Source organism: Podarcis raffonei, chromosome 9 (assembly GCF_027172205.1).
Source record: "Podarcis raffonei isolate rPodRaf1 chromosome 9, rPodRaf1.pri, whole genome shotgun sequence".
NCBI lineage: Eukaryota > Metazoa > Chordata > Lepidosauria > Squamata > Lacertidae > Podarcis > Podarcis raffonei.
The window spans coordinates 38,960,849-38,978,195 of NC_070610.1; the positions used below are offsets into that span (position 1 = coordinate 38,960,849).

Sequence of the window (17,347 nt, forward strand, 5' to 3'; positions counted from 1 at the left end):
TGCATGTGAAATACTGTGAAGAAATTGTCCTGGCACTTTTCAAACTGTGTTGCTTGAAATGCACAGTGCAGCGTTTTCCCCAGCTACCACTGTTGCCGTCTTCCACATCACAGTATTATTCATATTACAGCTAAAAAATTCTAAATAGGCCAAGGCTTTACAACCGAGCGAGGGTATGTCTTCTCCATCAATGAACCAGCCAGAAATACATGTCAGCATTTTTCTTAGTTGGGAATCAAAAACGTGTACTTCTAACATCTACACATCACAATGAATAACTGACTGTACTTCCCCAATGCCTGGAAGCATTTAAAACCTTCCTCAGATCTTAATCACGATTACAGGCGTAGGTTGGGGTGTGCTGGGGGGGGACATCGACCCGAGTGCAGTCTTGGGAGGGGGGCACAGGGTGCCAGAGCTGCTGAATCCTTCACAGTTGGAGAGATGCAGCAGCGCCGTGTGCCGGCCCCACACTGCTTTTGAGGGCAGCGCAGGACCTGCAGGGTGCCCAAGCCACCACATCTCTTCTGGGCACCCTTTAGCTGGAGGGTGGCTGAGGGGAACACTGAGGGTCCCATGTTGCCTGCAAAAGCAGCACGGGGCCAGCGCATAAAGCCGCCACACTCCTCTGGCTGAGAAGGAAGCAGCAGCTCCGGTGCCCTCAGCAGCCCCCACCCCACTATACCTCTGAATGTGATTAAGATCTGAGGAAGGTTTTAAAAAATGCTTCCAGGCATTTGAGAAGTGCAATCAGTTATTCATTGTGATGCGTAGATGTTGGAAGTTAGAATGATACTGTGATGTGGCAGACAGCAACAGTGGTAGCTGGGAAACTGCTGCAATGTGCATTTCAAGCAACACGGTTTGAAAAGAGCCAGGGCAATTTCTTCACAGTATTTCACATGCAAGGGAAGAAGAGTGCGGGAGGAAGGGGGAGAAGCCCCATGCTGCTTTAAGGCAGGGAAGGAGGCAAACAGGTCCACCATCCTTTAGAGTTCCAAGGCTCCTATACTAGGGGCGTCGTCTTGTGCTCTCCTTTAAGTTGGCTCACGCAGGATCCAGAAAGCCCCAGTTCTTAGACGGCAGAGACTTGCTCATCTTCTGCAAACACAACAGGATAGGAGGTAAATACATCTCAAGGTATTTAGAACTAAAATAGCCAATGTATTTATATCTTAGGCTTGTTCACTTGAAACACTAAACCCATAGTGTAGCATGCACATTCACTCCCCATGCCCTCTCCTGTGCAGCCAGGATCAGGACTTTGGAAAAGAAGGTAAATACTAGCCATGAATTCTCGCTAGTTGGTACATAGGAATCAGATATTAGAGTTTAACTAACCAATTTATGTTTTGAAACAAGCCAGCTTCATAACCTACGGTTTTAAAGTTGGTCTGTTTACAACAGGGCTGGCAAACCTGTGGCACACTGACTAATCTTGATCCACAAGGCCATTTCGCACACCCACTTGTCCATCAGTTAGTATCACTGATTGAAATCAGCTGCTTATTACAAGGGCAAAGTACCTCCCTCTGTTATCTGTTTCAGCAGCATGTTCACCTGGTGAGCAGAGAGTTATAGGATCTGGCTGGTAACAGGCATACACAGCCAAAGCCCTGCAGTACACTTTAAACCACTGGTTGGGTTGTTTGCAAAAGGGCTTTCAAATATCCCTTGATGGTGCTTTGAAGTCCCAAAAGTGCAGGCTTCAAAGCACAATGCTACCTGATGCCCCTATGACATCAGGTGATTGACAAGTGGACAGCACTACTCACATGTCAAATTACAACCTCCAGAGGTGGGGAGATAAGGATTTGGTTTACCAGTCAGAAAAATGTCCCCAGCCCACTTTAGAAACTAACCAGAGTCTGTTTTAAGCTCCAATCTCTAGCTGATCAGTAATAAGTCAGGTTTCTTTAACACTGGAAGTAAATACTAGCAAAAGCCTTCTCAGGCTGTCCAGCAGAAGCTGAAGGGGTGAAGCAAGAGCCTTTGTTTGAGTTTGTGTACATAGTGCTAAACCACAATTTTACTTTTGCATGTGAACCAGCTCACTGTGTTTACATCTCTCTCAAGTAAATACTGAACCTTATGTTTCTTTCAGCATGGCTCTTCCATTTACCCTTTAGATTAAAATACCATTTGGCTGCTTTGCCATCTCCACTTTAATTTTACCAAATCAGACTGTTTTTAACATTCAACTCAGTAAAGTTCTAATGTTTACACCTTTGCTACAAACATTACATGGCCCTGCACTTGACTCAATATTAAGTTAAAATCCTGAGAGCATTGATGTGCTGCAGAGGAAGTGCAAACTTTACAGCTTTTTAGTCTACAAAGTATTTGAAGACCTCTTCGATTTTACAGCCCATAGAAAATCCTCCCTCTCAGAACCAAGATATACACCACATAAAAACAATCAATAAATGATTGGATGAGCTGCCAGCACTTCCGTCATATGAACAAGAAACAAAGTCAGAAACACTTCTGAGCTCAGAGCTGGATAAAAGTACACGCCCTCTCTTGCACCTGCATAAACTGTTCTGGATGCAAAAGAACTTATGGAAACGAACCCTTAACTTATTATTTTCAAAATGTTATAAGATGTTTACCATCCTCCTCTGTGGAAAACCCTTGAGACTGATAGTGAACCAGATGTGGGTCTGACTCATTTGGTTTGTGCCACTGAGGTTTGCCCACAGGCCTGCTAGATGGAGGACCCTGTGGTTGCTGCTGTGAAGCTGAAGTCCCAGGGGCTTCACTTGACCGTGCCACCATCCTAGACCTCTGAAGTGCCACGTTGTAATCCGGAGGTTTTCGGGCTGGGTGGGAAACTCCTTCAGCAAAGTCAGCAATAGGTATTCCTACATAACCAGGCGGGGTTGGTGGTGGTTCACGATAGCGGCCCTCTTTTCGAGCTGCAGTAAAATAGTGCATCATCAGCAATGATAATCATTTACATATATTTGTTACAACTAATATCTATGCCTGTACTTAGTTCTATTATGTCATAATCCTGGTAGCTCTGATGTGCTTCCAAGGGAGTTGAACAACTTGGCATTAAAAACAACCACAGTATGGACATGAGGCAGCCCAAAAGTAAAGGCATTTACATTTCACTGAGTCCAAATGGGAGTTGAGCACATTCTTAAAACTTTCCCATTCAAATCAATGGAATCTAAAACTGCTTAATTCTGGCTGGATTATACAGGCACATCCATACCAAATACCTATACACCTACATATTAATTTTATATATATTATGCAATTAAAAACATAGACATAAGCAAAGCTACAAAGAAAAAGAACAAGTGAAATAGAAGATAACTAATACAAAACCTGAGCCAATTATAGAAAGCAGCTTGTGATAACACTTAAATTATGTATATAGGGCATGGTGACATCTTGAAAAAGAATCTCAAACTTAGATTTGTAAAGAACACAGTTGATAAAAAGACACTGTGAAGCATAGACATATATGACTGTGCTTTCATCTTCTAGCAAAAAAACAGAAATAGCACTAACCCACTTTGCATATTGAAGTATATACAGTTCTCTCACTTGAGGTGATATTCTGACAAGATTCATGTTTTGCCTAATTCTCTCAGCATAGTTAAATAAAAATAAAAAGTATTTATAGTTCAAATAATAAAGCACATATATTGTGCTCAGGTTCAGAGTTCTATACTCCTTCCTTACGCATCATTAATATACTTTTAAATGCCTATATTGTCTTTCCAAAAAGAAGTTATCCAGGATGGTTCACAAAACAACATAAAGAATAAATACATGAATTAGCTGTAATAAGTGAAAAGGAATCTTAAAATCCAGGAAGTAAAATATTTAAGATAAGCCAAATAAATGAGCTCCCTATTATGTTGACTGGAGAAGGGGGGGGGGCATGGCAAAAATACTCAACGACTTAAGAGTGAGGGCAGGAAGATCATTGTGTGATCATGTAATCATGTAGCCCAGGGATGTGAATTTCAGGACAAGGGACTAAATGCAGTCCTTTTGGACCACTCTAGTCAACCCTTGGCCACACACCTCACTGGTTCTGCTCCATACCCATCCTCTGAATGCCTTTGCCTGGTTGGAATATGAAGTGTGATAATGTTTCTCACTTGCCAAAATGGAGAATGGAGAGAAATCTCTCTGTCTGCATCTGCATGCATACATGTTTGTGTAAAAATGAAGTAGCCACTGTCGTTGATTACTGAATCATTTTGGTTTGTGCATATAGCTGATGAGTGCTCAAAACGTCAGAGAGAAAGAATAGTGTGAAGTCAAGGGATTACCCATGAAGAATATATCCCAGGGACCGCCAGTCTGTTTAGACAGTGTCAGGGGGACATTTCCCCTTTCCCATATTTCTGTTGAAGGTTGTGGGGTTCCCCTTGTCACTCTACACACCAGAATCTGTGACATATGCAAACTGGCATAAAAAAGTGTGCTGTCAGGAAAGAAACATAGGAAACAGCCTGCATTTCCTAAGGCAGGTTATTTGCCCATCCAGTTCAGTTTTATTGCTAACGGGCAGCAGCTCTCCAGGGTTTCAGACAGGAGTCTTTTGTCAGCCCAGAAGATGCCAACAACTGAACCTGGACCTTTTGCGTGCAATGCAGTGCTCCACTCCAGATCTACAACACTTTCACATTTATATCCTGAAATCCTATAGCAAGATTTATTCAAATCCTTTCATCTCCTGCTCTCCAACACCAGCATCTTCACCTTTTTATATCCCTAGACAAGTTTAAATCTGCATTAGTGATTAAGGCATAGAATAAAATTGTGCTAAACAACTGCATGGAGGTATAGGGCAGAGCACACTAGGGCTATATTACTAACATACACAGAGAGAGAAAACTGTACCCCCATATTATAAGACATTGGCCTAAGCATATTAACAAACTAGAAAGGAAAAGAAAACAAGAGTTTATGTTAATGACTGAAATGTGGGCAGGTCTGAGGCAAGATAAAAAAAAATTAACTAAAAAATAACAATGGAATATCTGCAGGAGGAAGCATCACTTCAGCACAAAAGGCTTTACTGAAAAAGCAAAACACAAGTTAAGACTATGAGCTGGCTATATGTTTTGCTTAAAAAAAGATTAAGAAAAAATATTTGTAAAATAAATTCATATTTATAGCAAATATGTAGGATACTTTGTGGTAGACAAAGGTAAACTTACCAATAAGACCCTTTGTATTACTTGTTGACACAGCTATATGAGCTGGCATGGGAACTGGCTTTGAATCCTCTGCTGTCATAGATGTTATGCTACTGGTTTCAGCTTCAATTGACACATCCTTCCCACCCCTCCGTTTTATGGTACCTGTATCACCTTCAGAGTCCTCTCCCCAGTAGCCTGTGGAGGATGCCCAGCTTGCTCTGGACTGTGCTTGATCAAGGCCCTCCCTACCTTGACTCTGCCTGCCATACTTTGTGCCATGATCGGAGAACATCATCGGGTCCATGTGGCTGCCTGAGGCCCACAGTCCTGCCCCATCGCCTGAACTATCGAAATGAGCATGTCCAAAAGGAAGAATCTCCCAACTTCGCTGGTGCTGTATTGTCTGTATGTTGTCATGGGAACCACTTGAACAAGAAGTCCAGCTGCCACGGCCACTATCCGCTGCATCAAGTGATGCTCGATCTCCCTGATCCTGTGACAGCTCCTCGGTGCTAGGAGAAGAAAGCATGGTTGCCCCAGCATACAAGCCTCTGTTCTCTGACAGTGGTGGGTAGTAGCTAGAAGAACACAGGAACAAAATAATTAATAGGCATAAAGCAACAATGTTGCCACTAGCAATTAGAATATCAAACCGCAGTAACAATTTGCACAAAGCATTTTGTTCAATTTGTAGTACAGAACAGTTAACTCTAAAGACGTCTGCTCAAATTCACATGCTTCAATAGCTGCCAAATATACGTCTAATGAAATTATTGTGATACTTTGCGCACCAACTGAACACTAGATCAGAAGTGTCATTGGGTGTTTTTCAAATATTTTTCAAATTGTGAATCTGGTAAGAGTATTAGGAGCATGCATTTTTCCCATTCTTCCCCTAATATCTCTTGGAGATGCAGGTATATCATCTAATACTTATCAAAATAATTGGGGAAAAGATTTAGGACATTAGTCACTAAACACTATCTGGAATTGGATATGACAAAAATGTCCCTCAACAAAAAATCAGTGTACATTTAAATGAAACTTTTTACAAGTTCATTTTTCATTGGTGCTTAGAGGTCTCTTGGTGTCTTAAATGGTGAATTCAGCCCTTTAATATTTAGTGAAAGAATTTGCATTGTATTCATTCTGTGGTAGTTTAAACACAACTTTTCCCAAATATTGATTCCTTAATTTTGAGAATTATATAAATGTAGTCCCCAGCACTAACATTTTCTAGATTTCCAATTTAACATACTAATTTGCACTGTCACCTCCTCTCTCCTTTTCCCTTATTGACAATAATTTACTTTTCTTTGTTCTTCTTGATGCAGTGCTTCTCTAGTCCCACTTGCTGATTCAAGTTGAATTTATTATCTTCATTATTCTGTTTTTATATTTGATAAGTTTGTCCTTTCCAGTATCTGAACTAAATATTCCTTCCATCTGTTATTTCTTTTGATTAGCTAATGTTTTAACCACAGTTTCTTATTCAACAAGATAAGGGTTTAAATGAGGTCCCCCATTGATATTTTGTTAATTTTTGCCTAAGAAGTAGTGTGAGAAACTTGAATTCCATGATTTTACTTGAAATATCTGGGTGCATATCAGCTAGGATTTTAAACAGATTTCTAGTTAAAATAAATGTCTCTCCTGTCCTGTAAGTTGCAGCTTCTTTTAAATTAATAAATGTAACCGAGATTTCTCTCAAGCATTCACTAAACACCAACTCAAAAACTTGGGACCATTCTACTTTTAGATCCTATTCTAAAAGACGCCTCAGTCCAAGCTGATCAAAGTTTATCCAAATGTATAGAATTACACAAGCGTTCTTTTAAGAAGTCTACTAGGTTTCCCCTCTCCATTCCTTCTGGAAGACCCCTACATTTTCAAATAAATAACAGGATATTTTGGAAAGATCGGGCCAAGAAAGCATTATGCATTATGGGACACAGGTTTGCAGTGTTTTGCTTTTCCTTTAAAGGCAGAGTCACTCAAGTGATGCCTTGTAACAGAATACATGTTCCTAAAATCTGCTCATGAGAGAAAAAGCATCTACAGCTCTAGGGTAGGCTTTTGATAAATGTAATTACACTGACATGTACTACCTACCCTATGCTGTACTGATCTGGTTCAATTATGGCTCTTCGGTCAATCCTGCCCACTCCAAGATTAGTCTCCACAATGCTGACGGAGTGCCTCTGCCTCCTGTCATCATGTAGTGATACTGGCATGGAGTCAAATGAAGAATTGCTGACAATGCTGGATCTGGAAGAAATTTCACTGTGACCAGAGTCTGAAAAGTTATCCACGGTACCACTGGGAGCCAGAGTGTAACCTGTACACGGAAGAGTGATTATAACAATTTTCATTATAAAATTTTCAGCATTTGTATAAATATTCAAATTATGCAGCCCCTGTACCAAAATTACTTTTTAAATTGTTGTTGTTGTTTTAAATCTGAAAACAAATAATTTATAAGGGGGTATTTATAGTATCATCTTATTTTTAAGATAGAGAATCTGGGGGGAGAAAACATTAACTGATGATAATTTAAAGATCAAAAAAAAATTTACTTGCAGTTTCATTATCTAACTAACATGATTCAAATGGGTTCCACACTGTATGCCTTTGCCATCCATTGGGATAGAATTTGAATAGAGAAAACCAACCGTATCCCTGGACAAAGCCCACAGCAATCCAATTATAGGAATCTAATTTTGCTTAAAGTGAAATAAATTTGGGGGATGGGGCGTGCTGCCACACATATGAACAATAGTAAACATGCTTGGTTCCACAGCCAGGATTGATGCATATGGGAAACATAAATGTGGTCTCATTTGTAGAGGAAGCTTCATCATAATTCCAAAAAGAAAATACTTTGCATGAAGATTTTTATTCCACACAAATTGTCTTTATCGTGATACCCTTATGCATTTCTACCCATCCTTGATACTGTGGGAGGCTGCACACATGAATGGTTTCAGCAAACAGGGGTGTGAACAACTAATAATAACAACTAATAACATTATGGTTCTTGGCACTTGGATATGGGGATAGTTAGGCTGCTTTATCTCCTTCCCCAACTGCATCTGAGAAGGCAAAAACATAGGAAGCTGGTTGTGCTGAGTTAGGTTGCGGGTTCATTTAGCTCAGTATGCCTGCACTCAGTACTGACTTGTACTCAGTATTGACTTGCATCAGGATTTCTGACAGAAAAACTTCTGGCTTGCATACTTAGCATGTGACAACTTTGTGCTTTTAGGAAATGTCTGCCCATGCTAAACCACAACTGACTACATATTTGGCATCTTAACTAGGTTTAAACAGTTATCACTAACAATTACAAAAGAGGAGAACTTGTGAGAGGTGAGGAGTATTTGGACCCTGGCATACTTTTCCTTGGAGAGCTCTGTGGCGAGGTGGGAGGAGAAGATAACTGTGAAGACGCATTTGAAATTGTGTCCTCTGCTTGTTTCTTATGACGATCCAAACTTCCCTCTTCAGAGAGTGAAAGAATTTTCTTTAAAGCTTGTGGAGAGTTTATGCCTTCAATAAAGAAGAAGTAACACATCTGATATAAATTCATGCACTTTTTCTTGCATATTCAAATGAGGCCATTTCATGGACCACAGATACTACCATTACTATGATATTTTAGCCCACCCTTCTTTTGCAGATCTGAGGGCAGTGTACATTACATACCCACATTTATTATCACAACCCCCCAGTAAGGTTATGCTGAGAGAATATGCTTAATGGGGATTTAAAGCTAAGTCACTCCAGCCACTACTCCACACCAACGTACAATTTATTCTAAGAAAATTATATGCAATTAATAAAAACAAATTTAAACATAACTATTCAGCCCAAGTAAAATGTAGATTAGACCAATGTTTCTGTTTTACATTCACTTGGAAAATGTGTTTGGTTCTTAGTTCTCAGCCATTCATGGAAAAACATTGACTACAGCTAGTATCCCAGGTTATCCCCTCCCTCAGGCCTGCAACTGAGACAGAAACCTGCAGCTTAAACATGTCTGAAGTGCCATTAAATTTAGAAGGTAAATGGCTACTTCACTGATTCCATGGTGTTATATATATATAATCTATGTCTTCAAAGTAAGTATAAATGAAAAATAGAGTTAAAGAACATATAGACTCTACAGACATTGATTACAAGATCAGGAACCATGGTTAAAATTGGATAGGTGTAAAAATGTGCAGTGGATGTCATCCGCTTCATAGTGCTGTCAAGACTGGGCTTGCATTAGCAGGCCCCAACATAGGAAGAAGAGGAAGATTGGTGGGGACTAGAGTCAGAGGTGGGGGGGAGGGGCTCTCTAGCAACTGTCAGCTCCCTTAGCACACTACAGTTCCCAGGATTCTTTGGGGGAGGAATGACTTTTTAAAGTGGGATGATACTGCGTTAAATGCAAACTACAGATGAGACTTTCGTGTGATCTCTTAACATTGATTCTGTTACACTTTTTAACTGAACCTTCCATTTCCAAAACACAACAGTAATAACAATGTATTAGAACCTGTGTTTTCCCCACCTTTGTTTGCAGTTGCTCAAGATGCATACCTGTCATTTGTGAAAATACAATCCTGAAACATGGAACTTCCGCTAGTAATTTGAAAACATTGTGGGTTTTTTAATGCTCTTGAGAATTTGTTTAACCATTTTTAACATAAAATTGTTTTTCTACTGAACAGAACAATCCGCAATACTTACCAAAGGGTGGAAGGTCTTTGACTGGTACTTTCTTACGAGAGGGATAAAGTGATACAGCAGGAACCTGCAGTGCTTGGTTTGCTTTGTGCTGCTGTTGCTGCTGCACTTTCTGCTGGATACCTGACCTATGTGCGACTGGGGATGTTTCAGGTTTTCCAGACCGTTTTTCCCCTGGAGTCTTGGGTACTTTAAATAAAAAGTAGAATTAAGATTACAGTTAAGACTACCTCAAGAGTACTTGATTTTATATTAAACGGTGTCCGGAAGAAGGATCAATGATGGAAAAGAGATATCCTCTCTTGGTTGAAAAACCTTGGAATTTTTTAGTCCTCTCATTCAGCTATAATATACTACCACAAACTATAGTAAAATGATGCCCTAATCAGCAGTTGGAGAGCCAATTAGGTAATGTATGCCATTTAAGAAACAAGTACCACATATGCCAACTGTAATATTGTCTACAATTTGCAGTGGCATGGAATAACTTGTTTTCTAGTGATCAGCTTGATTAGAAACACATACTTCTCTCAATGATGCTGTGGCCAAGCCTAAGCCTGAGGGACAGTTAAGCTGTAGGCTAAATAAAGATAAATTAACAGCTCATTTGCCAGACTGAGGTGCACACCCAACTAAGAAAAATGCTCACATGTATTGCTGGCTGGTTCACATTGTAGAGAGAGTGCCTGAAGGCTCTCTTCATCCATTTCCAGATCCAAATTGGAGAGATACTGCTTGACTTTCCGAGCCATCTGAGCGTCTTCATATAGCTTTTTGGCATTGAGGAAGGAGCTGCGGCGGACCCGCTTTTTATGTCCACCTGTTTGTGCAACATCAAGGACTGCTGCATTTGTACTGCCTTGACTGAGAGACCTGGGGTGAAGAGAGACAAGATGACATGTAACTTAGCTCATCACTGCATCCTTCAATGACTTGAAACATGCAAAGGTCTGCATGAATGTCAGTCTATGGTCAAAGCTTACATGCCTCATTCAAGTAAGTCATACAGCTACAATAGGAAAAGGATAAAAATAAAGAACAACAATCAGTTGCAATTGTGAATATGGATTCATTAAAGTCAGCCCCTGAGAATTACTCTGCTCCAAGTATGAAATTCCATGTCATTGGGGAAATGGTTAAACTCTCTCCCAGTAGCCTTGAGTATTACAAGGACAGAAATATTAAGGCAGGCTCATGCAGCAAGGTGTCTCAGACCAGTAAACAGTGGTCAAGCCTCCTGAAACTCAAAATCCACTACTCTCAAAATCAGGCAGGAAATGTCCACTTTGTACTTTTCAGGTGCCTCTATTAAAACATTTAATTCCATCTGCAATGTGCCAAAAAGTCTACTGCATTTTCATTCCCCACTTCCCTCGCCTTAAATAGGACTTCATGTTAAATAAAAACGTTCAATTAGTTAATGAGGAAGCATGCAAATTTGGATGTGTTTATGTATGGGAGCTATTTTGCTTCTAATATGTTAACAGCAATAATGAAGGCTGGTTTGTAGAAAGAAAATTTAGTTAGTTGAGCTGTTAAAAATCACAACATTGGAATAAAATTTGTGGATTTGGATGGTTCTATTAACTTGTGTGGCGTATAAATTTACTGCTTATTTTTATCTGAACCACCATCATGTAACCCCATTTTGGTATACTCTTCCCATTGAGACTGGTTACCTATGTACATATGTTAGGGATAATGCAAGCTGAGAGGCTAATCTGCATAACAGCCAGCCATTGTGCACATTCATCATGACTCATGGAGAATGTGCACCTCAACTGTCCGTAAAGATAAAATTGTGCATATTTCCTGGCCGATACGCGTACTCTCAAAAACATGATCATTTTTCTCAGCATCTCAGCATCATTTTTTACATTCTTTGAGCAATAAGCATGTTATCCTGTCACTAGATATACTCTACAATAGTATGTCCTCTTTTCCATGCCGCTCAGCTGTTCTGCACAACCAACTGACTCTGGCATCTCTTCTCCACAACCCAGCTGTTTCCCCACTGTTCAGCGATGTTAATGGATACATGGGAGGTGAGTGTATGCAAATGGACTGGGAGCTGAGGGGTGTATGTGTTAATTCATTCACACAGAAGTTCCCAGTGTCTTTATGCAGGATGGAAAGACAGGTAGAAGTAGAGGGGTGTGTATGTGTGTGTGTGTGAGAGAGAGAGAGAGAGAGAGTGAGAGAGAGAGAGAGAGAGAGAGAACCACCCACACTTTATTCCTTACACCTTACACTCTTATGCATCCAAACACATATATTGTTGTATGTATGTATGTATGTATGTATGTATGTATGTATGTAGTGCTTGTGTTGGAACAGTGTCCCCTGTGAATTCTGTGTGAATATTCCCAAAGAATGTAGGGGAAAACCTGTCATGATATGCACATTCCTTGAGGTCTGCTAGAGAATATGTATACTTGCTGGATAATGTACAAAATGTTGTTGAGATATGCTCAGTCCTTAAGACCACATAGAAAATTCTTTTGCATGGACAAATTATGTCCACTCAACTCACATTATCCCTAACATATATAAGGCAATTTTATGAATTCTAGATCAAACCAATGAATCTCACTGCTTTGCACTTCTTCAACGTTTCACAGCTCTTGGGTTTATAACCTCAAGCAAAAGCAGCACTGGATTAAATCTGATGCAGGTACAGAAGGGTTAACAAAAGGAGGAAAATGCCAGAGCACCAGAAAATTAAGGGAAGCAGGTAGGAAACAATGCAGATTTTCAGAAAAGGAAGTTTGTCTGTATGTGTTCTCTCCAACCACTTACCCCAAACTCCTCCACTTCTTCTTCCTGCAAGTGAGAGCCATGAGTATTGAAGCATGGATTTAAGGAAGAGACAGAGAGATTATAAGCTCAGAAAGAAAGGATCAGACTTCAGGACAAGCAGTACCAGAAAGCCCAGAACAGCCTTCTCTCAGTCAGTCAGCATAATACATTAAATAGGTGTCTATAGAATGCCCATAAGATTAAAGCTCATTTCACACTAAACTGAATTCATCTTGGATTACTTACACCTTTAGCGTAAAATAGTGTTCTAAAATCTGGAGTGAATTTTGTTTCTATCCTCTTTCTGCTTTTCAGCTTTCACATAATATAATTTCCTTTTAAAACATTTATTCATTCAATATGCATTTCCTATACATTGAACCAAAGGGGTTATTTTAACTATCCCAACTGATCCAATGCAAACTCTGCTTATATCTATTTTATCTAAGTAAGAATAAGACTAGTGATTAAATATCTATTATTTCTCTTGTTCTCCATGACCTTTAAACAATGAACGTAACATAATTACGCAATGACAGGAAGAGCCATTTCCATCTGTACTGCCTTTTCCTGATGGGGGCATTTGATTGGTTGCAACATTTACCCACCCCTGTGAATCAGTTAATTTGCACAACATTATAATTACAGGCCAGACAAGAGGGGAAAATGTATTACTTGAATATTTCTTAAAACTCAAAACTTGCAAAACAATGGCTTCAGGGCTTCAGTCTAGCAAGTGTATGCGTCATAATTATTTAATAGTTTAAGTTATACTATGAGATTTCTGAAGCAGTCTTCAACACTGAACTCTTGAACTGCTTTTCTTGTTAATTGCTTTTTGGGGAAAGGGCTGTAGCTCAGTGGTAGATCATCTGCTTTGCATGCAGAAAGCCCTAGGTTCAATCCTTGGCCTTGACAGGCAGGGTTGGGAAAAGAGCCCTGCCTAAAATACTGGACAGCCACTGCTGGTCAGCATAGGAAGTTCTAAGCTTGATAGACCAATGGTCTGACTCAGTATAAGGCAGCCTCCTATGTGTTCATAAGAGTTTAAAAGGAAACATGGTGATCTTATTTAGAACTCACTATTGGCACAAAAGCCCAAATAACTTGTACTGCAAGAACAAAATACATATCTAAGATCAAAACAAATCTCATGTATGTTTGTGTTTGAATTCATTTGTGTTAGTAGTATATTTGTAATAGTAGAATATCCTTCATGAATGCACATATGTAGAAATCAAACAAAACCATTGTAAGAAAAAGTGTTGCGTAGAATGGTGAGGAAGAATCAAATTCTGGGTAAAAAGCAAGCAGGGTCTACTTGCTATGATTGGGCAATGCTCATTTGTCATGAACTTTAGGAATCTTGGCATAGTAGATATCAAGAGGACAACACAGATGAAAGGTGTTACTCATCTTGATGAAAAGACAACTGCTTACTTTCAGGCTGATATATAAAGAGAATATCTGATTGCTGTCAAATAACTTGCAGCTAATTAGCTGGAGAAATAAAGACAATTCTATGTCTTACCCTTGTTCTCTGAATGCAAGCATTAAACACTAGCCAAGTTTAAAGTATGTATCTGTAACACAAGACAATCTTAGCTCAATGGTTTTTATTTCACACTTCAAGTGTGTTAGTCTTTGGTCAAAATAACTCACCTAGTCCTGAACATTAAAGCAGGATCCATGTTAACAGAAGCCATTCGACCCACATGGCGAATCTCTTTTGCGATCATTCGTAATTTCTCAAAATTGACCAAACCTTCCACTTTGGAATCATTTCCTACATTGCCAAAAGAATGATAGGAAATAACTATAGTACTCTGCAATTGGTCAGTGAAAGTAAAAACACAGGTGTTGCCATCACCAAAGAGTCAATACAGAAAAAACACTTGCAACATTTACCTTCATGGAGGAATGTAAGGTCCTTTTTGATTACAGGGAACAAAGGAATAATAGGAGGCTGTAGATTTTGGCTATTCAGGACATTGCGATATTTTGCCATGTTCCTAGATGGATCAAATAAATCCTGAAGATCTTGAAACAATTTTTCATATTTGCTTGGAAGTTTTTCCCAAGTAGTTCGTAGTCTTGCAACTGGAGCTAAGTTTAGGCCACTAAAGAATGAATTTTAAAAGATGTTAGGGGTTTTAATCTCTATTCAAAATGACACCTGCATTTGCAGCATCACAAACATATGTTCCTGTATACAATCTTCTGAAGTAAAACTAAATGCATATCATATCATATTTAGCAACGGACAAATGTAGACACTGGTAAACAAAAACACTGCTTTCAGAGATTATGCACCATAAAATTGTAGGTCTTTTCTGAACTGCAATGTTCAAGCAATATTTGTGAGTTGAAGAATCATCAAAAGATTATGGTAGCAGTGGTATGGCTTTCCTGTCTTACCAAAAGTGTTCTCAGAGCTATTACAACATTGCTTTCCAAACACTGTTGGAGCAACAGACACTTCTATAAACAAGGACCATTTTTAGTACAAAGATGTGGCTATGATGATCAGTAAGTATTTGTTACTGCCAGATGGAAGTATTGTAATGAGTAATACAGTAAAGTCTATTCAGAAACTGCAGCTGTAAAATGCTGTGAGTCATTCCCTTAGTATACTAGCAAAAGAAGCATGTTATTACCAGAGGTTTAGAAGAGACATAACCAGCTCATTTGGATGCACTGGTGATATTGATTATAAAAGCCCTCTGTTGTCCGAGACATAGATATCTGACATTCAGCCTTGCTTTCCATAGTCCGTTGAAATGGTCAACAAAAATGTCTGAATTCAGTGATCCTAACGTTAAATGTTTTAGAGCTGCAAACAATTTTTTACAGAGGCCACCAACTGTCAAATCTACTTTTCTCTCTCAGATGCCCTAATCTTGCTGCCCTTCACAACAAGTATTAGTTTCCCTTTTCATTAATTATTTTTATCTGGAGCACTGGTGCCTGAGATTATTGACCACCTTTGATCCCCAAATCAAGTTTCATCAAGTATATTAGCAGAATAAGTTACAGTAATTTAACACAGAGGCATGAAATTTAACAAGGCATGAAAGTGACCAGTATCAAATCCAGGCAGACAATGTAACTTATTTTACTTCATTTGAGTTGATTAAAAGAATTCCTGGCTTAGAACTCTATCAATAATGCCCCCAAATCACAGTGTTCCATGCCCAGTCTTTTCTAAATTGATGCTAAATATAACTTTCCAAAATCACTGTCACCCATAGTGAAAAGCCAAAGGAGCATCAGCACTGTAAGAAAAGTGGGCATCCTGAGTGTACTGATTAAAAATCCCTATCTTGCCTATGTTCACGTATCAGACTACAGGAAGGTTTAGTAGAAATGGCATGAAGTTGTGGAGTGAGGAGTGCTTGAGAGAGGTATTCGGTCTGTGAGGGGGATTCTGTCAGGAGGGTTCGTTCAGACAGGTGGTAGAGCTGAGGAGAGCCAAGAACTCTCAGTATATGCTCTAAGGTTCTGAATCGCAGAACACTCTTAAAATAGAAAAGGCACAGTCTCCCACGGTGTTTACAGGAAAAAGGGTCCTCAGAAGGAATACTCTGACATGAAAGGGCAGTAGTGATTCCCAGGCCAAAGAGGATTTGGGGGTCTGTAAGGAAACAGTGCAGTTAAAATGCTAAATTCCTGAAGTGTGTGTGGAAAAGTCTGATCTATGAAAGATGTGTAAAAGAAAGTAACCTTAAGCCTGAACAGCATACAGCCTATAACTTGAAACAGTATACATTTTAATAAAAAGCAACAGCACTGTGCCCAATAACCTCACTGTTTGATACATTTCTGTGGAAGAAAAAGAACCAAAAACTCCTTGTTTACATCTGTTATAATAAAGTTTGTTTGCAACCTGTTTTCCCCAAAGAAAAACCCACTGTCGCTCGTGATTCATTCTCTTTTGGGGGAATTCACCTGAGGGAAGGGAAACTGAGGGCTGGCACAGCAGTGCCAGGGAGGGAGAGTGCTGTTGAGTAATCCCAGAAGTCCCTCTACATCGCCTGCTAGTTGCAAATGGTAATATGTCAAGACCAATGCTATCAATACTTGCTGAAAATACTAATAAATGCAACAAAGCAAAGGTTTCCTTATCAAGGAAGCCTTCAAATACAGTCTAGGGATTGCAATTGGATTCAAAAGCTGAATAGCAGGCTCACATGAGGTCTAAACAACAACAACCAAATGTGCTTCTTACAAAGTGACAATCCATTTTGAAACGACCCTTTCAAAAGGAAGGTAACTGGAAAATTTAGAAGTGTACTTTTTGTGGGCGTAGGAAGGAGGAGAACCAAAGATTTAAGGCTGCCTTGTACCACCAACAGTCTAACAATTAGCTTCTACTGCATTAAGTTAAAAACCTGTGTAACCTATACCTGGGATTTTGCATGCCAACATGCAAACCTTTTAAATAATACTAAATGAATTGGATTCATACAGGACTATGTGCAGTCTTTCACACATAAAACATACTCCATGGTTGCATACTAAGTGGAAACAGAGATAGATAAATGACTTCTTTTGTAATTTTGCTTTTTCCAAGTCTGTTCCAAAGGATATTTTGATTTCTAGAGATAACAAATGCTTATAAAAATGACAAACACAACAAA

The 17,347-nt window shown here is 39.3% G+C and overlaps 1 protein-coding gene and 1 long non-coding RNA gene across 9 annotated transcripts in view; one reads left to right on the plus strand and one right to left on the minus strand.

Annotated features, from left to right (window-relative positions):
• Nucleotides 1-681: 681 nt before the first annotated feature.
• Nucleotides 682-17,347, minus strand: part of RAPGEF2 (Rap guanine nucleotide exchange factor 2) — a 155,755-nt gene continuing 139,089 nt past the window's right edge. For 6 of the 8 annotated variants that reach the window (XM_053402966.1, XM_053402963.1, XM_053402967.1 and 3 more), the window contains 10 exons: nucleotides 14,616-14,827; nucleotides 14,370-14,493; nucleotides 12,708-12,731; nucleotides 10,558-10,781; nucleotides 9,912-10,097; nucleotides 8,571-8,723; nucleotides 7,287-7,512; nucleotides 5,193-5,752; nucleotides 2,613-2,918; nucleotides 682-1,101 (listed from right to left, as the gene is read on the minus strand). In XM_053402966.1, the coding sequence (XP_053258941.1) occupies nucleotides 1,076-1,101; nucleotides 2,613-2,918; nucleotides 5,193-5,752; nucleotides 7,287-7,512; nucleotides 8,571-8,723; nucleotides 9,912-10,097; nucleotides 10,558-10,781; nucleotides 12,708-12,731; nucleotides 14,370-14,493; nucleotides 14,616-14,827 (2,041 nt within the window). In that variant the 3' untranslated portion in view covers nucleotides 682-1,075. The remainder of the gene's footprint in view (nucleotides 1,102-2,612; nucleotides 2,919-5,192; nucleotides 5,753-7,286; nucleotides 7,513-8,570; nucleotides 8,724-9,911; nucleotides 10,098-10,557; nucleotides 10,782-12,707; nucleotides 12,732-14,369; nucleotides 14,494-14,615; nucleotides 14,828-17,347) is intronic. The other 2 variants (XM_053402968.1, XM_053402964.1) reach the window with 2 other exon arrangements.
• On the plus strand, nucleotides 10,776-12,929 carry LOC128420924 (uncharacterized). Its single transcript, XR_008332173.1, has 3 exons — nucleotides 10,776-10,904; nucleotides 12,530-12,642; nucleotides 12,739-12,929. It is a non-coding gene; the product is annotated as an uncharacterized LOC128420924 (long non-coding RNA).